Source organism: Bacillus rossius, chromosome 8 (assembly GCF_032445375.1).
Source record: "Bacillus rossius redtenbacheri isolate Brsri chromosome 8, Brsri_v3, whole genome shotgun sequence".
NCBI classification, from domain to species: Eukaryota; Metazoa; Arthropoda; class Insecta; order Phasmatodea; family Bacillidae; genus Bacillus; species Bacillus rossius.
The window spans coordinates 66,556,670-66,580,466 of NC_086336.1; the positions used below are offsets into that span (position 1 = coordinate 66,556,670).

The 23,797-nt window shown below is 38.3% G+C and overlaps 1 protein-coding gene across 14 annotated transcripts in view; it reads right to left on the minus strand.

The window, feature by feature from the left end:
- The window catches only part of LOC134535148 (uncharacterized), a 67,499-nt gene that overhangs the window by 10,571 nt on the left and 33,131 nt on the right, over window positions 1-23,797 (minus strand). For all 14 annotated transcript variants that reach the window (XM_063374108.1, XM_063374109.1, XM_063374116.1 and 11 more), the window contains one exon: window positions 18,478-18,568. In XM_063374108.1, the coding sequence (XP_063230178.1) occupies window positions 18,478-18,568 (91 nt within the window). The remainder of the gene's footprint in view (window positions 1-18,477; window positions 18,569-23,797) is intronic.

The following is a 23,797-nucleotide window of genomic DNA, read 5'->3' on the forward strand; positions in this document are numbered from 1 at the left end:
CACGGCCAATGTGCGCAGAACCCGATCGCAGATGACGGTCACTTGGGCGGAGCTTGTGAAAGGGGAGGGAGCAGGAACGACGAATAAGGGATAAAGAAGGGAAATAATGTAGGGGAGGAAGCGCAGGGGAAGGCGTTGAAGGAGAGGCGCAAAGCGAAATTGTTACGAGTCGTTTGGTTATTGTCCCACATCAAAGTACGCTCAGTGCGCAGCGCGTGCACAGTCTCGTTCAATAATAAAACTAATGAAATTTTAATATTAAAAAGTACATTAATACAAGATATAATATTTATATTTGTGCACCTAACAGCTATGAAAATGCAAATAAATTCTCAGTTGACACTAATAACAGATGTAATCAACATATGGACTTTTTTTTTCCGAAAACAATTAGTAACTAGTGTTTTCATACATTAAAAGATTACGATTTTATCAAAAATTAAAAATAAAAAAAACAGATACGTACATTAGTGAACATACTATATCAATGTTACGTTTCAAATGTTTCTTCAGATTAGTCGATGATGATTTATAACTCAGTTTTTGTTTACACAAATTACAATTAGCAAACTCATTATTTTCCGTGAAAAAATTCCACACAAATGAAGTCTCTTTCCTGCACTTATCCATTCCTTATTTCACTATAAAGATACTAACTACAAAGCATGACAGCCCGCAACAATGTACATGGTGGTAATTAATACACGGCCAGGACGAACTGCAGTGAATGTTGACCTGATTGATACTGGCTGTATCAGGCGGGTATGAGAGTAACAGAAGTAGAGAATTACCGGGCGTGATGAATAATGTATCAGAAACACAGATACCTTTTTACGCTGGTGATGACGGCATGGAGGATGTGTACCCTGTAACGAGAATGCTGATACCTTGTCGCTTCCTGGGACCGCTACTGCTCTGATACAAAAGTATCAGAGACTTGTAACTAGGTACATTACTGTATCAGTATCAGGTTGGAACAGATACCGAAAATTGCTGTAACAACCCACCTCTACTGGCATCAACTGTACACTGTACACGTACACACTGCGTCTGCTAACATAATTGTAAGTAAATACATGCTGATACATTAAACTATATTGGATATTAATGGTGAAACGCTATAATGCTATAAAACAACAATTGTTATAAAAAAGGCAGTGTAAAAATACTTGCGAATGGTACGTAACCAAGGGACTATTTCTTGCGCACGAATAATGTGCGCGGTGGCCGGCAGCCAATGAAAATGTTTGTTTACAAGAGGCTTTGTTTATTCCAAAACTCAGGTAAGAGTGAACGGAGAATAGTAACTTTTACATTAAGTTGGTAACCAAATTTATATCCTTTTTTTGCTATTTTAATTTATTTTTGTACATTTTTGGAAATGGCTATTAAGATTTGTAATTCAACAATAACTTTTTTATGAATAAAATGTTTTTGATATATTTTCAGGAGTGTAAAGTTTTGTTATAAAGAGACTTTGGTAGTTAAAACAGTTATCGGTAGAATGTGTAATGTTTGCTTTCAGGTGTTCTCAGAATGAGCCACGACGGGACTCTAGAAACAGCATGGCGACGCTGCAGCAACTTGTGTTTTGACCACCGCAGTGGACGGAGCACAGAGATCCGACTGCCGAGCGCGGACGACGACAACCTGTGCCGCCTACATGACAGAGTGGAGTCCCGCACTGCCATGCAAGGGAGTTGACTTAATAGCATTATGCCTCAGCAGCTGAAGTTTGATTGTTTTGGTAGATTAACATTTAGTGGTGCTTACGAAAGTAACATTTTTTGTGGTGCAAAATGTTTTTGGTATTGTACTTGCACTTTTTTACAACGGACACGTCCATACAATATATAGTTTGCGGAAAAAAATGCAGCAAAAGATATGAAGGAAGCAGAGGCACCTGAGAGCGTAAACGTAAAGAGGTAGTAAATCAGGGTTCATACACAAATTGAAAAAAAAATTTCAAGGACAATTCCAGGACATTCCCAGGACATTTCACACATTTTCAACATAACATTTATTTGATTTTATGTTGTAATCGATAAAATGGCAAGCACTTAATTCAAAGATAAACACTAATAATAATAAAAATGCTGTTTTTCAATATTTTTCCAGGATTCTGAACTACAACAAAACAATTATTACCCTTTTTTAACAGTTTTTAGACAGTTTTTCAATCTCTTCACTTAACTTTGCGACTTAGGCTGCTGATTCAAATGATTATTTTCCTGTATGCATTAGACTTTGAAATAAGAGTGAAATCAATTCTTTTCTCAGCAAGTAATGATATTTAGGGACCCCAGAAAATGGTGAACCGTGAAATACACGAAATACCGCGAAATTGGGCACAATTTCACTGTTTTCACGAAATCTGCTATTTTTCTCACAAAACACGAAACTTTGCGCGCAATTCACGTAATTTCCGTTACCAAGAATGTTTACATTGGTCGGATACTGTAAATAATCTTACTATTGATTGTATTGATATCGCGTAACAAAATCGATTGCAGTTCCAACATGGCGGCAAACGTGTATATTTACGTTGCCACTATGTAGCAGCGTTACGAACACAATTTTTGTGTAGTTGGTATTAGTTCTCAAAAATTCTAGCGCACAGAAGCGAACACAATATTTACGCTTACATAATAGTTTCATTCTGGCCGAACACAATATTTTTTCGTGTGCGTGCCACTACGGCATAAATGTTTTTACGGTGCAGCTTGCAGTAGTGTTTTTTTTATGACGTCTCGGTTACTCGGTATTAATTTCCAAGCATCTAGTTAGTAGTGCTTATTTTCGTGTTAAGATGCAGAAAATAGTTACGGTTTTCGATCGAGAACGAGAGATGAAGCAGGAAGGATTTTATATATTTGATGTTAAGGATAAGATAATAATGTGTAAGTTCAGACCATACATTATTTTAATTTCCAAACATAGTAATATTACAACACAATTAAAAAAAAAAAAAAAAACATTTGGTTAGAAACAGATGGAATAGAACAGGCTAGGGGAACACAGGGTTGCTGTAAAGGAGACAAGACCAAGAAGAAAACTAGAAACACTAAAAACTTTTTTTTGTTTGCCAACTGAGTGCATTTTATGTTTAATATTAAAATAATTTTAATATTAATTAATTATTTAAAAAAATTTGAAGCAAAACAATCCTCGTTTGCCAATTTAAATTTTAATTTAATGTATCTCACCAAATTTTTACACCGATTTAAGCACCGCTTGCTTATTTTTACACCGATTTTTTGCACTGCTTTTGTCATTTTTTTACACCGAAATGAGCCAGTTTTATTTACCATTTTCTGGGGTCCCTAATGATATTGAATCAGCTTCTTTATTCATTGAATCAATTGATTTCTCAATTTGCAGCTTCTTCTTCTTCAGTTCTTGGACAATTTATAACATGTGTGACCTCTTTCTACTACTTTCCTCTCTAGATGTTTGTTTCTTTTGTTCATCCAAAAAGTGCTGATAGTGCATTCTTGATGATCTAGCATTTTCCAACAGTTCTTTACTGAAAATAACATCACTTACTTTTTTATCTTTAAATTCATCGTACACAATCCTCATTGCTACTACAGATTTTTCTGTTAAATTTTTCACAAGCTTTTCTCTGTTGACGGAGAAACCACGTTCTACAGATGCTTGGCCATGAGACAGAGTCAAAATAATTTTAAATACTTTCCACAAATCTGCATACTGTTTGTTGTCCAGGAAATACTTACAAAAAAAGAATCTAACCTTTGAGTATTTCTATCAAAGTTTGTAAACTGTGAAGGATCTGGTGACACTTCTCTGAGGAACAACTTGAACTGTAGTAAAGTTGCATCACACACGCCTGCACTGATCAGTTTTCTATTTTCAATTGCTGAAGAAACTTTTTAAATGTTTCAGTGGTTTCAGTTTCATTTCATAGTAGAGTTCTAGGGTCAAGACACCTGGAAAATCTCACTACAGGATATTTCAATGGATTTTTATCTTGAATTCTTTTAACCAATACTTTCAATAACTGTAGACATTCAGATTTGAACACTAACACATCCTTGTCTGTGACTTTCTTTTGTGTAACACACATAATCAGTTGTTTTAGTTGTTTTCTTGTTGCAAAACCAGTTTCGATACTCTTCGTAAACACTGTGTTATCCTTGCTATTAGGATCAAGTGCACATAAATATACAGTAAATTCTCTCTAGTACATCCCTCTTGTTAACGTACAATCCAGTATAACGTATAAAGCTGCCGGTCCCTTGAAACGCCATGCAAATGAACAGGCATAATAAATATATAACGTACGTTATTCAAAGCCCTGGACTGTAATTTCTCGTTAATACGTATTGTTTTGCCGATATTAATACACATAATATTAAACATTTTCTCATTTCATTCACAATTCTATAGCTTTGTTTAACAACAGGTCTTGTGGAAATTGTTTACAGACATTTTCTTTATTTCGTTGAGTAAAATGGCAGTTGCAGTGCTGGTAACCGTGTGGATATTGTAACGCTGCCCTTATTTATTATGCACTCTCAGGTTTCATTAAATCATGAAAACACTTTGAGGGTTCTTGTTGCTGCTCGCGGCATTGAGTCGACTTTCTTATCTCAGGGTTCTCGTGGGGTTCGCGCCGCGGAAATTAAATAAAAGGAACTAGATATTTAAATAAAATAATGTTGTTACTGGCATTATTTTATTTTATTCAGGAAGCTTTCACTTTCAAATAGGCACCACGCTCGATCAGTCAGCTTTGATTGTTTCTGTTTTACATCACGCGAAACTGAAATAAATATCTCTACCGCCAACTTCAGATGATACTCCGTTAAAATAAAAGGAACTAGATATTTAAATAAAATAATGTTGTTACTGGCATTATTTTATTTTATTCAGGAAGCTTTCACTTTCAAATAGGCACCACGCTCGATCAGTCAGCTTTGATTGTTTCTGTTTTACATCACGCGAAACTGAAATAAATATCTCTACCGCCAACTTCAGATGATACTCCGTTAGAGGGCGTCCCGATATTACGAGCCACGGTTAACAAAAAAACAAAGAAAAGACCTCGTCGAATCCGTGCCAGTCTCTTTCGCCATCCTCCATTTTCTACCCAAATTCCACCCTCGCGCACCAAGCCAAACGCACTACTTTTGAACCCTTCGCAAAATTCTCCTTTAAATACACGATTATGCTAGGCGCACTGAGTAGTAAATTACACCTAAATCACTCTGCCATATCGGACGGTGATTGCCACCAATCACCTGCTCCTCTTATTAAAAAAAATCCTTTTTTCAAAAAGCCTCCCCTCGAGGCTCGGTCGCGGAGTCATACTCACTAAACAAAAATTCTCCCTTCGCCTTCTCGCAAACCTCCACAGCCAACCAGCGACGAGCACGCCGAAACAGTTATACGAGCCGCGTCGCCACACAATTCTAAGAAACGCTGACCGGACGCACCGGTGCCAGCCTGTCGCGACTAATAGAACCTTTGTCCCAGATTGCTTAAATTCAAAAAGAAATTCCACATTAAATATGTCTAAAACCGCGGAAGTTACAGAAATTTACTAAGAGAACAAAAATGTACCAAAATAGATAAGCTTCAAATAGATACCCGACAACCTATATTTTACTTTTAATCTAACTTACGTTAAATTTATAAATTACCTAAACTCTGCTCCTCCATTACCAGTGACGATCGCAAATTATTTAAAGGCACGTTAAATAATGACTACAAAGGGTTCAAAAGTTATCATGTTGAAAACAGATTAATTATGGCAAAAAAAAATGTTAAACTTTCAAAGCTAACCGATCTTTTTCATTACTTGTCACTTTAAACAAATTACAATTATTTTACAAGGTACACCAACTTCAAATATTTATGCTTTTCTTCTGCGGGATCAAAATTCCGACATCTAGGCATTTATTTGCTTGCTTGATGCGTCATATGTTCTTCAGGCAACCATACTTCACAAACGCATCAATTTATTGATTTAACACGTTATGATTAAAAATTCAAAAAAAAAATAAAAAATATACATGTAAACATATAGATATTTATATACTTTACTTAGGTAGCGTGGGCCACGAGATGGTACACCTTACAACCCCCCATTAAATTTATACAAGAAATTTGCATCAAAAAAAAATTTATGCTATGAATTTAATCTTATCCATAAGGTTGGCAGTACCTAGTGAATGCTTGTCAACAAATTCGCATTGACTTGGTACAAAACGCTAACATATACACAATAAACAACACTAAATCCACCACTTCATTATCATATAGTAAACACCTGCAACACATGTTAAATTTTCTCCATGTAATTCCAACATGTAGTTGGTGAAACACATCCTTATGTACAGTACATTGCTATAGCCACCTAACTTCACCCTACACAATAAATCTCACTTGAGCCAGATTTAACAAACACCCCAATGCAAAAAAAAAAGAGTTACATTATTAGGTACTATGCGATGCTATGGCACCAACGGCCACATCGTTGTTCGCTACATTCATCTCTCGCATCCCCGACAAGTACTTTACCATCACATCTCAACAACTTATACATGACATTTACAATATCGGTTTACAAGCAGCTTGGATCTTGAAGCTTTATATACCTCTCAAAATTTTTGCCAGTGATATTAGAAATTCTTGGTGTTATGCAAAACATTTTAACATTTAACTAGGTACTTATGTGTGTATTGTCCATAACATTTACAATGTAAGATCAGATGTTAATTCACTCAATTTTAGTTTCCCTACCACATTTACCTAATTTTGCTTGTCTTTAGGGGTTACACAACTTTAATCTCACAAATGTAGGTATTGTTTACTTCATCTGATTTGGATCACATGAACTTCAAATTACATAACATACACTCACACTTGAACAAAATACCAAATATTTGAAATAATGTACTGTGGTGCCCTTATACAATTACTTATAATAAACAACTTGTTTTTCTTACTTAATACATCATTCATATGTTAACCTTATTTAATCTTGCCTTGCTTTATACGGTCTAAAAAGGTACTGATTGTACCTTCCCTTGATCTGCCCACTGTCAACATTTATTAGTTCCCATGCATTTTTACCAACTGAGCGGGAGATGCGATACGGGCCGTCAAACAACAAAAATAATTTTTTAGTCTGTCGTTGCAGATAATCACTGGACTCACAAACCCTGAGCAAAACTAAATCACCCACACTAAATTCCGAATATGGTTTATTCTGCTGCTGAGCCCTCTGAATAGCCTTGTGCTTTAACCTCAACTTAGCCTCTGCTATCCTATCAGTTGCTGTAGGGTATGTATGTGTAGGAAAGGTGACACCCTTAGCCAAACCATCTCGAGAAATCTCCTCTGCTATCAGTTCCTTTGGGGCAAATCCTGTACTAAAATGCACATTGGCGTTCATAAACTCATTGATCACTGGTATAACCTCAACCCACTTGCTATGTTGAGCATGGCAATATGTGCGAAGAAGCCTACCAATTTCCCTCATGCACCTCTCACTAGGGTTGCCTTGAGGATGCCTAACGGAGCTGTAAATGACATCAACCCCTATCCATGCCAATTCCCACTTCCACAAACCTGCGGTGAATTGTGTGCCGTGATCACTTAGAATTCTTTTAGGTGTACCAAATTTAGGACAATAGTCATTCAAAAGTTTATTGACACAGGCAGCTGCGGTGGCTCTCTTAAGAGGATAGCAAATAACAAGTTTCGAAAAAACATCCAATACAACAAAAATGTATTTAACACCTCCTTTAGATTTAGGCAGTGGCCCATAGATGTCTACAGCTAACAAGTCACCAGGTCCTTCCCAGGATCGGTTAGGAAACTTGGCCTTCTGGCATATATCGCACACATCTAACACCTTTCTCACTGACCTTTCCATATTTGACTAGTAATAGCTGTTACTGAGAAGCCAGAAAACCTTCTTCACACCAAAATGACCCGTTGTGTTGTGGACATGTAAAATGAGTTTATCAACCAAATTCTTAGGGACACAAATTTTCCACCCCCCAATTTCCAAATTCTCCCTACGAAATAGGATTCCACTATTCAAACAATACCATTTGAGGACCTTGCTCACCCTTGGGTCAGTTACATCTCTGTCAGGATCTTCTAAAATCTCAAAAACTAAACCTAGTACATCATCTTCCCTCTGTTTTACGCTTATCTGCCTGAATTCAAGCTCGAAATCTCTGTCAGCTTGCAAATCGATTTTTGCTATTAGGAAACCAGGCCTGGGCTTATTCTCTAACATGACTCCATTATTACTGACCACTGTCCTACTCAAAAGGTCTGCATCACAATTATTTTTACCTGAAACATACTGAATCTCGAAGTCAAACTCCTGTAACGCCAGACTCCACCTGGTCAACCTACTACCTAACAACTTGCATGAGTTTAGAAATGCTAAAGACTGGTGGTCAGTTAGTATGATGATTTTTTGTCCCAAAACCAAATTTCGAACCTTCCCTAAACCCCACACAACAGCTAGACACTCCCGCTCTGTTACCGTATAGTTCCTCTCAGCAGCATTAAGTGTTCGACTAAGAAGGGCAATGATCTGTTCATCTCCCGCATCACCCTTCTGGTACAATTTCACACCTAGGCCATAGCCTGAAGCATCACAACTCATATAAAAGGGCCTCCCGAAGTTAGGATGATGTACTACACACTCCGAAACAAACAAAGCTTTTGCCTTCTCGAAACAATCCTGGTGGTATGATGACCAGTTCCAAAAACTATCCTTCCTGAGCAGATCCAACAAAGGTGCCACAACATCTGAAAACCTCTCTGCGAACCTCCTATAGAAATTGCAAATACCCAGAAACCCTCTCAACTCCCGAATGTTCTTAGGCGTTGGGTACGAATGAATGACTTCAACTTTCCTAGGGTCAGCCTTTATTCCTTCCGAACTCAAAATAAACCCTAGAAATTCAACTTCACTTCTCAAAAATTTAGACTTGTCCAACTTAAGTTTCAAATTAACCTGCCTAAGACGAACTAGCAACTGCTCCAACCGTTCCATATGTTCAACAAAAGATTCGCTAGTTATGACAATATCATCAACATAGGTTTTAGCAAACGAACCAACAGCAGGTCCCAAGGATGCTTCCACTGCTCGATTAAACTCTCCCACGCTATTTGTCAGGCCAAACGGCAACACACAGAACTGGTATGATTTCCCCTGATACAGAAAGGCTGTAAATTTCCTATCTGCAGGGTGTAGTGGAACTTGCCAAAAACCTTTAGTCAAATCAGTTGTTGTGATAAATTTTGTTCCTTGAAATAACGTAAACAAATGATCAGGTTCCATAGGACTTTCTCTGTCTGGAATAATTCTAGTGTTCAAACCACGAGCATCAAGACAAACACGAACACTACCATCTTTCTTTCGAACGCAAACCAGCGGGTTAACAAAAGGGCTGTTGCAACGTCCTATAATTCCCTTCTCCTCCATATCAGTTATCTGTTCGTGGACTTCTACTCTACAGTGCCACGGGATGGGGTACGTCCTCTGTTTGAATGGTGTGCTGTCAGAAACAGGAATCCTGGCAACATACTCTGTGGTAAGCCCTGGCTCATCCGAAAATACATCACCATATTGGTGCAGCAACCGTCTCAGTTGTGCTTTCTGCTTTTCATCCCCTACATCACAATCATCAACAACCGCCTTCACTTCACCATCCCAATCCTGGGTAGTAACTTTGTTTACAGTAACATGTGGTGTGGTGTCCATTAGTTTGCATAAAGCGACTTTACTGTCCTGATAATCTGATTCACCATTTAACAGCATCCTAATTGATTCAACCTCAAGTTTAGCATGAGAGTCATGGTGCATCATATTATGCTCCTTACCCCTGATCCTTATGCAGCCCTTAGTAAAATCCATAACAACACTGTTCTCCAACATGAAATCCAGTCCAATAATCATCTCTTTGGTTAACTGAGGAATTACCAAACAAACAGCACGATAAACTTGATTACTAATTTTAAATTCAAGAAACACTTGTTTGTTTACCTTCCTGGCCTTGCCTTTAGTTGCACCTATCACAGTCACTTGGGGCACTGGAAGTGTAGGAACAACATATCCTTGCTTATTTAACTGTGACACAAAGCTGTCTGACACACCACAAATTTCTGAACCAGAGTCGAAAAGAATGTTAACATGTTCACTACCTATGGTACAAGTTAATTCAGGTATGAGTCTACTACTTTCAGGCTCCTCCACTTCACCGAGCAAAAATTCTCTTTCATCAATAAAGACTGCAGCCGTCATATGTACCGGTCTACCAGTACCACCCACTTTCCCAACACGGCTGCTACAGTTGGGAGTGGCTATTAGTTTCCCTGGTTCTCCCTGACATCCTGTAGCTGTTCCCTCCTAAGTGGTCTCCCATCTCTGTTCTCATTCCTCTCATTCCACTGCCTTCTATTCCTCCAATCACCATTGTTTACTGGAAAACTATGCTGTTGTCTCTCACGGCTCTCCCGAGAGTCATGTATGTCTCTAGGTGGTACATGATAGTGGATACTGTTGATGTTGCTCCCCTGAGCCTTTCCACATTAACTCCCTGCCTTCCCTCACACTTCCTAACCTGTCTAGCTCCTTCAACACCTTACGCAGTTGTTCCACTGTATGTATTTCCTTCCCAACCAATGCTGCTTGCACTTGTGTGGGTACCTGTGAATATACCAGTGTAGTTATTTCATCCTCACTCAAAGGGTTATCATAAAAGCTGGCCCTCTCCACCACTAGACTCAAATGTTGTTCTAAACGACCTATCTCGCAGCGTCCCTGATACAATTTAGCGCGATCAATGCCCTGAATCCTACCATCCCAGTATTCTTCAAGGAATGCCGTCTTGAAATTTGCAAATGTACTAATTCGAGGTGATGATAGAGACAACCAATTCATGCTCATCCCACCAATGGACCTTCTAGCTACCATTAATTTTTCTGGCTCAGTACATTCAAAAACAGTAAAAAACTCCTTTAACTTGTCCAAATGTTTCTTTGGGTGTTCATTCTCTGATCCATTAAATTTAGGTATATCCTTGGGTGTATACATGGAGTTTACCCTAATAGCACCCCCCACTGGTCGAGCTCGTAAATCATCCACAGCCTTACCCTGCATGCTCAGTTGTATTTCTAAATCTCTTATTTTTGGTACTACGTTCTGAAGAATATCTACACTATCAACACTCAATTGTTGCTGCACCTCCTGACGAATAGACAGTTTAAGGTTATCACCTAACTCATGTGTTACAGCTTCCTCCACTGCAACAAGCCTTTCCCGTAACAATTCAGCCTGTTCACTTTGCGAGTGCACTGTAATTTGCAAACATTCTAACTGCCTACTTGTGTCTTCCCGTTCCCGACTTAGTGCACAAACAAGAGTATGGTTATGCTGTACTTGTTTTACAGTTTCCTCATGTCTCTGTTCAAAACTCACCAGCCTTTCGGTTAGTGTGCTGAGAAAACGATCCTGTTTTTCTAATAAAATCGCAGTCTGCTCTGCTACTAGAGCCGCAGTTTGCCTAGCCAACATGTCACAAAACGAACCCGTCAACTCTACATTTCCTATGGCAGTAGGCAGATCACTCGGGCTTAACGTTTCATTTACAAAATTTGGTGTGCAGCTACTTAAATCTAACAGGGCTTCTGCTGCCATTACCTTAGGTGTTGCCTCGGTCATCTTACTATTTACTAACAGATTTCACGTCTGCCAACCTCAGCTAGTGTACCAACTTACATGTACTCGAGTTTAAATTAACAAATAACATGCCCACTCTACCAACTTAGACACTTTACAAAGGTAAAAAAAAAATTCATAATACCTGTTTTTCCTATTGCCCATGCCCAGATACCTGACTAAATCCACGCGGCCAATGTCTTTGGATGTTGCGTTGTCCCACGTAACGTAGCGATGGTAGGAGATGCGTCAGCCACGCACTTTCTTACTGCGGCAGTATGTCACGATACACGTGACCGCCGGCACCGTTTTTCCGCTGGGTTGCCATCTGCTTCTCAGTAAGAAGAGTCCTGCGATGGCGGCTGTCATCTGTTTCTTATCCGCAGGAGTGAATTTGGCATCTGCTTCTTCTCTTCAGTTCTCCCTTTCCGCTCCGAGCAACTGTTAGTTCACTCAGCCACACGTTGTTGCGCCATTTATGTAACGCTGCCCTTATTTATTATGCACTCTCAGGTTTCATTAAATCATGAAAACACTTTGAGGGTTCTTGTTGCTGCTCGCGGCATTGAGTCGACTTTCTTATCTCAGGGTTCTCGTGGGGTTCGCGCCGCGGAAATTAAATAAAAGGAACTAGATATTTAAATAAAATAATGTTGTTACTGGCATTATTTTATTTTATTCAGGAAGCTTTCACTTTCAAATAGGCACCACGCTCGATCAGTCAGCTTTGATTGTTTCTGTTTTACATCACGCGAAACTGAAATAAATATCTCTACCGCCAACTTCAGATGATACTCCGTTAGAGGGCGTCCCGATATTACGAGCCACGGTTAACAAAAAAACAAAGAAAAGACCTCGTCGAATCCGTGCCAGTCTCTTTCGCCATCCTCCATTTTCTACCCAAATTCCACCCTCGCGCACCAAGCCAAACGCACTACTTTTGAACCCTTCGCAAAATTCTCCTTTAAATACACGATTATGCTAGGCGCACTGAGTAGTAAATTACACCTAAATCACTCTGCCATATCGGACGGTGATTGCCACCAATCACCTGCTCCTCTTATTAAAAAAAATCCTTTTTTCAAAAAGCCTCCCCTCGAGGCTCGGTCGCGGAGTCATACTCACTAAACAAAAATTCTCCCTTCGCCTTCTCGCAAACCTCCACAGCCAACCAGCGACGAGCACGCCGAAACAGTTATACGAGCCGCGTCGCCACACAATTCTAAGAAACGCTGACCGGACGCACCGGTGCCAGCCTGTCGCGACTAATAGAACCTTTGTCCCAGATTGCTTAAATTCAAAAAGAAATTCCACATTAAATATGTCTAAAACCGCGGAAGTTACAGAAATTTACTAAGAGAACAAAAATGTACCAAAATAGATAAGCTTCAAATAGATACCCGACAACCTATATTTTACTTTTAATCTAACTTACGTTAAATTTATAAATTACCTAAACTCTGCTCCTCCATTACCAGTGACGATCGCAAATTATTTAAAGGCACGTTAAATAATGACTACAAAGGGTTCAAAAGTTATCATGTTGAAAACAGATTAATTATGGCAAAAAAAAAATGTTAAACTTTCAAAGCTAACCGATCTTTTTCATTACTTGTCACTTTAAACAAATTACAATTATTTTACAAGGTACACCAACTTCAAATATTTATGCTTTTCTTCTGCGGGATCAAAATTCCGACATCTAGGCATTTATTTGCTTGCTTGATGCGTCATATGTTCTTCAGGCAACCATACTTCACAAACGCATCAATTTATTGATTTAACACGTTATGATTAACAATTCAAAAAAAATAAAAAATATACATGTAAACATATAGATATTTATATACTTTACTTAGGTAGCGTGGGCCACGAGATGGTACACCTTACAATATTAATTTCATTTGTATAAAAAAATGTCCGCTTTTTGTGTGATTGGTGTAGCAACATAACATTTATGCGGGATAATCAAGAGTTATAAATAAAAAATGCTTAACTTTTTCAATTAAGAATAAAAGATTCAATTATAATATTTATCCTACAAAATGCGTATTTTCGCGTTTGAATTTGTAGCAATGCATATTGGCCAATGGCGGCCATATCTGGCTAAGTACATAAAACGTGGATTATACGATGGCCAACGACTACTAATGCGTTTTTTGTTACCGTTTGTTTTCTGTTACGATGACCTAACCTATAATTTGTTTGTAAACATCATTTCAGATTGACATCTTTCACAATTGTACACAAATGTAATACGTATACAACATTTATTTAACAGATCTAGTGGCACACAGTTTCTGACGCTTGTGAACATTTTGTGAAGTTTCGTGAATGTAGTAATTAGGCCTACAATAAAAAAGCCATCAGGTTGTTGAAATTGGCGCGAAGTGACAAATTATAACATTTCTTCTGGATGAACCCAATATAAAGTACACCGCCATTAAGTAGTGTGTAATATTCTGGTCTCCTCAAGTACTTAATAAAGGGAATTTACTACCTTGTGCACACTAGCTGAGAACTTACACCCCAGAATCTAATGATAATATCCAGTTGATCTCGTTGGAGAACTTTATTAACACTTCCATCAAAACACACCACAAAGAATTGTGACTTACGAACACAGTGAACAAGCCTATTCTTGATGTATGGAGCTATACCAAAACACAACAAATAGGCATTCTTGTCTGCTCAACAAGAATATTTTGCTGCAATAGAAAATATGGTGAAAATATTAACGCTGCAAAGAAACACTACCAGTAAAAATCACTTAAACATTTTCGCGGTTAATTAAGCAACGGCTTATCAACATATTTACGTACAGTAAAAGTCCATTATAACGTAAATTTATAACGGCGCCAAAAGTTTGTGTTATAGTGAATTTTCCTTATAGCCAAAATTTTAATAAATCTTATTTTTGTAGCATTTTTAAAATATATTATTTACTTGCTTGTTTTTACTATGGAAATTCACAACAAAAGTAAAGGAAATATACATAAAACTTACTAAAATAACATTTTTAAGCTATATCAGCACTTGCCGACTGCGAAATATGAGACCGCGTGGCCGTGATAAGGCCATCACGCACATAGTGGCTAAGCGCACAGCTGTTTGTTTACATGGACGGGCGGGCGGGGTCAGGCAAGGTAATGCCGGCCGCTTCCTGTCGCTTTGACTGCAGCTGGTTTGCTGGAGACGTGCGCTAAGCTGATTTTATTGGGTTTTGCGGAGTTTTGAATACTTACCAACAATATGTAAACTCAAAGATGTAGTGAAATTTATTTTAAAATTTGTCACATTATTACTCACGTTGACACCTATGAAAAATGTCAAACACAAAAAAAATCTCTAATTACGTTGGACAACCATACAAATTATATAAAATAAATTTTCCGTCAATTGGTCAGTAGCACAAAAATAATCACTCGTACAGACCCTTGGAAAATAACACAAAATTAAAAATCATTTTTTAAAAAACGAATCAATTTTCGTTTGCCTTGATTTCACTAGACTTTCGGACAAAATAAACGACTGGACCTCTTGGAAGTTCATCAAATCTTTCGTCGAAGCATTTGTATGCTGATAAAAACTACTGATTGTGTCAAGTGCCTCCATCATTGACGTTTTAGACGGAACAGATACGTTACTTGGTTCGTCGTCATTATCATCTTCAGACGCCGCTTCGTTTTTATTATAATAGACTTGCTTGACAAGTTCCGTGTTCAACTCCCCGCATACGTCAACATTATCATCAGCCTTGGCAAATTCGTGGCAACAGTAGGCTAAAGACCGGGCTCATCTGCTGAAGTGTGAGACGAGTTATGCTCATATACGGGCTACAGTCGGCGTGATTCTAAATAAGTAATGCTCGCAGCGGGGCCCTGTCGCTTTCGTCGTCGCGAGGCAAGCTATCCTACGGATAACACTACCAACCAGTAACTCAATTTCATGACTAAAATTAACATGTCACCGAGTACAACTTTGGGATATAATTTTGGAGAAAATAAGAATATTAATTCCTATATTGGGCCGAATGTGAAAGTAAATAAAGATAAAATCATTTACGTGTAGAATGCGGCGTATATAAACACTTTTTTTAATACCTTCGGATCCATTGGAAAGAAAAAGGAAAATATCAACTTGAAAGCTTTGCAGCTGTAAATATATTTTTATGATTTGTGACAAGAAGGAAACTGTGATTTTTTTGTTACGAGTATTACTAAAAAATTTATATAAAAGTTAGAATTATGTACAGATCTGACTATAAGTAAATAATAATTTACTCATTTTAATGGCTTTAAAAATGTTTTTACTAGTATCTCTTTATTAATATATAATGTTCATATTAATTTTGATCATTAATTTTGGGAATCCACAAAAAAAATCACATTGGTGAAAACACCGAAATGAAAAAAAAAAAACAGCTTTAAAGTGCAAGTTCGTGTATTATGCATTTTTAGTTTATAGATGAACGTCTACTTCACGACATGTTATCTATGAATTTATGTTTGTTTACAATACATGCTGCACGGACGGAGAATTTACTTCAGTTAAAGGAAACTTAAGTTATTTAATCAAGTGTTTTACTGTAACATACTGTGTGCTAAATAAAATTTCAAGGATACTGATAAAATTTCCAGGACAATTTACAATTATTTGCGAAATCCAGGACATTTCCAGTACTGGAAACAGTTTTTTGAAATTCCAGGTTTTCCAGGACGTGTATGAACCCTGTAAATAGGACAGCATATTTTTGTCACAGAGTTTGAGACTGCTAGTCGAGTGTTTCGACGATGAATTTTTAATGGCAAGAAAGTAGGCAATATCAGTAATGGGTCTTGAAATATACATGTATTATGCGCATCCAACGGACTTTAAATTCTTTAACTCTGAACTGGTTTAGTACAGTTAGCATTAGAGTCATGCGAGAATAGGCTTTTTAGGTCGAGTCGAGTTCGAGCGAGTATTCAAGAAATGTTTCGAGTTCGAGTTAAATTCAAGTCGAGTAGTAAAATCCAAAATATCCATTATTTATATAAAACTGTCATGTTTAAAGACCAGCAAATATCAAGGCCCTATACCAATCTTGGGTGTTAGGATTCTCATTGCTGCAAATATATTCATGGTCTTAAATAATTTTGTTTCTTTTTAAAATGCAGAGTACCGTATAAACCCACGTACCACCCGCCCCCGGGTAAGACCCGCACCCTTATTTTTAGAATGTCATGGTGGGAAAAAATGTTTTTTTGCAAATTTACATGGAAAAAAAATAATTTAGTCGTGATTTCTTTTCCTTTCAAACAGTAACAAATCGTAAAGAATTACCAAAAAAGTACTATGCTACTTATTACAGCCTCGGCATTCGTGTTAAAAGTGTACAGAAGGCAGGCAACTGCAATGTGGCAACATCGTGCGAGTAGAACGTGGCATTGCCGCGCGCGATCGAGAACAACACGCCGTGTGTGCACGTGACCTTGCCCAGCTCCCAGCTGTTTACAGTTACAATCTTCCGCGTCCATTATAGTGCGCTAGGCAATGACCTTGTTCAAACAAATAAACGATAAAGCACGCGAGTCCTAGCCACGCATAATAAAAACTATTTTTATTACATGCATAATAAAAAACCTTGGCATATTCTACATAAAAATATAAATTAGATTAACACAAATACTGCATTTATTTAGGCTTAAATAAAAGTGACGTATAAAATCACACAGACAATAATATTAACAAAAGAATACACCCACGCCAAGTTCACGAGCAATTTGCAGTGCCTTTAGCGAACACATTTCCGTGCTTACAACGTACCCGAATTGCCGTTTGTCCTGTATGTAGTCGTAGAGTTTTTCCTCTACCTCCGGAAACTTTGCTATCGCACCACGGAACGCACATCTGTCAGCACTGGACGAAAGCAGTTTGTCTTTACTTTTCCTCCAATCCCTCACACATGATTAGTCGACATCATATTTTCGCCCAGCAGCACGGTTACCGATTTCTTCCGCTTCACAGATTATTTTTAATTTTTCCACAGCTGTGAAAGAACGTAACTTTTTACGATTCATTACAATACTTGCAGCCAACACACGTGTAAAACCACTGGGTACTTTGCAAATGAGGATAGGACAGTGCGTGGGAGCGTACGTTTGTAACCAGCGAAGCTGCAGTGTGACAACGCTGTGAGAAATGTGACCTTGACTATCTGCCGCTTCCTTCCCATCCTTTTCCCCTCCCCCTCTTGACTATCGCAGCAACCACCAGTCGCGCCGGCGTTATTTCGTCACCGTGCAAAAATGGCCCAAGACCCATATAACACCCGCACCCTACTTTTTCAAACCTGATTTTTTTTAAAAAGGTGCGGGTGGTACGTGGGTTTATACGGTATTATTAAAATTTACTTGTTAACCAAAACAAAGTATAAAGGCATGTTTTAATCACTGACACCGAGCAAAATTTTATTCAAAACCATAGCATAAGTGGAAAAGTATTTGTCAACATTATTACCAGCCACCTAGCTGCAGGGTATATTAAGGATTTCCACTGTTCCAGGAAATTTTTGTAGCCATACAATAAATATAAACTTTTTTTTAGAATAGTTATACTGTATATATTTTAATATACATGCCTAAGCCTGAACATAACTCAATATTTAAAAAAAAAATGAATTTCTAGTGTTTGTCTTTTTTTAAGCAATGTTAAGATTTCAACCATCTTGGTGCGAGGTTGGTTGCAGAGACCGGGGTAGGGACATGGTGATCACGCACCTCCAAGGTCCGTGTGCCGAACTCCGCGGTGCAAGAGTCCTCCAGGCACGGGAACGTGGTGAGGCCGTCCCCGATGCGCGTCTCTGCACTCCTGACACGCACACACCACAGCAACACATCATTACTCATAGAAATTACATCATTTTGTAGTACTTTGAATACTCTATACAAACCTCATTTTTGTATCACATGTTTAATAACTATGAAGTTATACTATATTGCAATCAATCCCCAGGTACAACTGGTGATGACTTCCCATGACACAAACCTAATCCCTGCTAGGGATATAGGCAGGAAGACCTGTGGGGTCCAGATTAAAAAAAACACACAAGACAGATTAAGAAAATTAATTCAACTTAGCTACATTAAGTTACACACAGATTATTTTTGAAGGATTACTGTAATCCTACACTAATGTATTTTCTCTTCCAGCATGCCTCAAACGTAGAGGCGGCGGGATTTTTTTTTTTTTAATGCCGATGTAAGCATTGAGAATACTTGCATTACAGTGAAACCTCATTACAAAGTACCTTACTATTAAGGATATGTCACTTTAAAGTAAACTTTTCAGCTGCCGAAGGAGTTGCAGCCATCTGACCCATGGTTCTAGAACAGCTTTGGTAGAATAGTTTTGTTTGATAGCCTTGCACAGCTGCATGTTTAGACAATGCATCCAGGTAATTTGCAAGAGTACCACCTCTGTTTTACAACTGTGAGCTGTCGAAGACGACTGACGGTATAACCAAATATTTTACAAAATTCAAATTTCCTTGTATTACAATGGGCGATCTCAGCAAAGATTTTCTCTCGTAGTTTGAAATCTTTTTGACAGATTAATGAATTTACACTTCATATGTTTGTATGAAAACAGTGTATTCACAAACAAAACCAGTTTTCCTATCTACAGAAATATACTGATTCAAAGACCATGAAAATGACCAAACTTTGAACATGAGACAGATCATACAACTTTTAACAATAAAACATACTTAACTTTATAACTTTATTTTTTGTAAATCAATTATTACGTAGGTAATAATTTTGTGAAAAATGGTAAAATTTATAAATTTATTATTTCCAAATATTGGTGCTCAACTGATAATTTTATTTTATATATTTAAAATTATTAAACGTTGCATGTATGTAACTTCTTTACTACAAACTCAGTAATTTAATTTTGATTTGCTTCTGTAGAAGTTGTTGACGATTTTTTTTTTTTTTTTTTTTTTTTACATTTAGATGTAACCAATAATAATATTCCTCTTATTTTAAACTTTAGTTGTACAACATTTCACCAAGAAGTACCAAAATTCAACTTTAAGGGGTGGGAAAGGGTAATAAAGATGGTTTTTAGGAATCTTATGTAGACAGTGACATTCCTCTTGTTTTAAAGGTCGAGAGCGCAAAATATCATCAAACTCTGAATAAAACTTTTAATTTGTATAAAAAATGTAAACAAACATAAACTCTTCTTTAAATGTATGTATATACACAAATTCACATACACCCAATCAATCATTTTGAATACCGTATTTAATCGCATAATGTCCGCCATCGCATACAGTCCGCACATTTCTTTTTAAATACTTGAAATGGAATTTTTAAAAATCTGCATAAAGTCAGCACCAGACAAAGCAACCTTGGCCACCCCTGAAAGGCACAGTAACGGGATGGAAAATTACTGACGCTGTCAACAATGCTTTGACCTTGAGTTGTTCATTTCTCCGGAGCGGTCGCTGAGAGGGTTTGTAGTGTGGTGAAATCGTCCGGACTCAGAAACTCGCATTCCACTGCGCAGCTGCCTGCGACGTCACGCGAGTTGCAAGGGGATGGGCTATATATAGCACAAGCCAGTACACGTCAACTCACACTACGTCACAAAGTAGGGGAGGTAGCGGAGAAGTGGTGGGGGTACATGCGCACGGTTGTTTTATACACACAGTGGGCAAGGGACAGGGAGGAAGGCTCGCCGGCGCCGGCTAATGCAGACATTAGACATCTGCCCCGTGCCGTCAGTGGCCATCTCAATGAAAGATTAAAAAAATATCTTTTCACGCAAAGCATTTATTTTGTGAAGGCTGGCTGTGGCTTCTGAACGTAAGAGCGCACACGCGAGTGAGAGAAGAAAAAAAAAAAAAAGAGTGGCGTCTTCCACTAATCGCCGGCACCCAATTATCTCGACACGTCTCATTTCTCACGTCCGCTGCTGAGGGTCGCCAGTCACCAGCGCTCTGCTAGTAAACTAATTATGAGAGAACAATTTTTTTACTCTACACAAAACGTAAAATTTTGAGGAAAAATTTTTTTTACGGACTTTACCTCATAATGTCTGCACCCCATTTTTTTTTGTCAAAAATGTAGCCAAATTACTGCGGACATTATGCGAGTAAATACGGTATATTTATGATTCATTTTTATTGTCAGAAAAACTTAATGTTATGTATATGCCTACCTAGTGTAAAGTAACCAATACAATGTACTGACCTATGTTTTTAAAGTTATTATTACAACATTTACTTAAAAAAATAACAAGTAATAATATGGTTTTCTTCAATTACGGTGTTAAAATGTGATAAGTCGTAAAAGAAAAGAAAAATTTTTTTGGTGGTAGATTGGAATTTGAACCCAAGAACTTTCAATTATCAATTACACACAATACCACAATGCTAATTACAACAATCTTAAATAGCAGTAAAATATTGAGCTATTAATTTTGTAATAAAAAATTAATTTACTACTATTTCTTTGTGTGACTATTAAGGTCTGTAAAATTTATTCCAGAATATTTTTGCTATCACAGAGATTTATTTGGTACATCGATACGCTGGTATTCATGTAAGAGAATATAAAAAAGGTTATTGCCGGCACATGCAGATGACTTCGGCACCAATGCGCCATAAGGGGCCCACCTCATCAAGGGTGTATGTGTGTTAGTGAGGTGGGACGATAAGCGCGACACTTGGTATTTCTAGCGCGGTGTCTCCTCTGGACTGGCGCGCAGTCTTCTCGTCGTCACAGGACAACTGTGAAATTTGAGCAGTGACCGAAACATTATATGGATGAGCAATGAAGATAAAGGTGTAATGCACGTCCCTTAAGTACTTTTAAAAATCTGTACTGGTTGTTTTACGCCTAAACATTACAGTAGAATCCCGCCGATGCGACCCCCCTCTGATGCGTCCATTCCGTTTATACAACCGTTTTTTGAGAAACCGTGAAAAATTTGAGCAGAGAAAGTCTGTTACACTTTGTTGGGCACTGTGTGTTCACGTTTATCTTGGCGAGCGCTGTACTGTAAGCAGGCAGGCATACAAAAGACGGCTAAAAATAGATACCACCCCTCTAGACTGTCCACGCTAGCTAATACCGGTAAACTGCGCGCATCACCTGATAGCATCTACGTGCGCGTCTATTGCCGTCCCGTTTGACGATTGTGACTTGTTTTAGAATTTACCCGGACTCGTGGATTCGTGAAAATGAGTATAAAGCGAGCCAGTTTGTCGCTAATGAAAAATTATGAGATTATCCAGCAAGTGGATAAGAAAACAATTTCCAAGACGAAGATAGCACAGCAATATGGCATTACGAAGTCTACTCTCTTCACGATTCTTAAAAAGAGAGAAGAAATTATAAATGCAGTACAGAAGGAAGGCAGCAATTTACAAATGAAAAATTTGAGGGGCGCGAAGTATTAGGTGCTTCAAGTGTGCATGAGAGATAAGATAAAGAAGGTGAAGAGGGCGAGACCTGCCAGCCAATATATTTGTGGGAGGGGGAGACAGAGATAAAAGAGAGCGAGCCCTGCAGTAAGCGGAAGTGGTCAAGGTTGACATTTACCGTCACACTCTCGCTAGCTAACGATGCTGCTGGTCGCCAGCCTCACACGCACACACGCACATACGTGCGCGCGCCGCCGCCAGACAGTGGCGACTGGCGAGTAGATGCGTGAGCAGCCAGCAGTTCCGCTCTCCTTCCCCTCACTTACCCGTCCACACGTTTTTTTTCTCCTTTCTTTTTTACGCTGTGAAGGGCCGTGGAAAAGATAATTGCTTGAGCTGTCAAAATAAACATCACTGACTGCAACGGCGGGAGCGCATCCTGTCGGTCTGTCGCTGTGATTATCTACTCCAAAATATGTCACAGCATTAATTTCAGGATAGCATTGTTCTTATATCTTTCGTTTATAGCCGAATGTTTTCTACCTGATCCACACAAGTTACTTCGCCACGTTTTGAACGAAAATAACAACCAGCCGGCTAGCATAGCCGAACTCACGTGACGTGAATTCTCTTAGCGTGAGTACAGCGAAACCCCTTATTTACGTTACCGTTATTTACGTTTTCCCGTTATTTGCACTATATTCTTCAGGTCCCGTTTGGTTCCCATATAGTCCAATACAATACTTTCCCGCGAATTACGTCTCAAAAATCGAATCAATCCCGCTATTTACGTCACGTAACAACCATAAACAACCAGAAAATACCGTGGAGCTAGTAGGCAATGAACATTTTAAATAGCAAAATATACATATTTTATAACATGAAAAGTTGCTTTTATTTCTAAACATGTAATAATTTAAGCCTAGGCGTGTAAAAGTACGAGTAATTATAGCAGGAGACAATCTAAAATGCACGAGGGAAAAACGTAAACTCATGAATGTACAAACATGGCTGCTTGTAAGTTCCGATACTGTATTTATGTCACAACTTAGCCGAAATACTGGTACGAGACATAAACTTCACAAGATAAAATGAGCGGTGTCTTGGTAACTGTTTTATACGTCTTTTATAATTTGGGAAGTGTTGTACAGTTGACGCCATATTTTTTAAACTAACCATTTATTTCTGGGGATCGTAAATAATTAATTATTGGTATCAAGACATCATGATAAACGTAAACTTGAACATGTCACGGCAGCGAGAAAACTGGTGCGTATACCAATAAACTGGTATTAGAACTGGATAAAATTGGTACACGGGAGGTGGAGCTTATATTTTTTTCCGCTAAGCTCGCATCTATTGGTTGGCGGCTGATGGCGTCATGAGTCTGGGCGGAGCATAGAGTGCGCATGCGCCGCCGCGTCGTTACAGCAGCTGACCGAGTACAATGACCTTTCTCCGCGTTTGGCGCGCTATTGACGGTAAATATTCAACAATTTGCGGCCTTTTCTTAAAAAATTTTTTACTGTGAGCAATGTGTTGAGGGCTGATCGCGCATTGCCGGTGATTTCGAGATGTTAACTATGGGCGCCACCACGTGGAAGGGCACGTGGACCCGGCGGAGTCTCTCACTCAGGGCGTGACGTAGCCCAAGTGGGGAC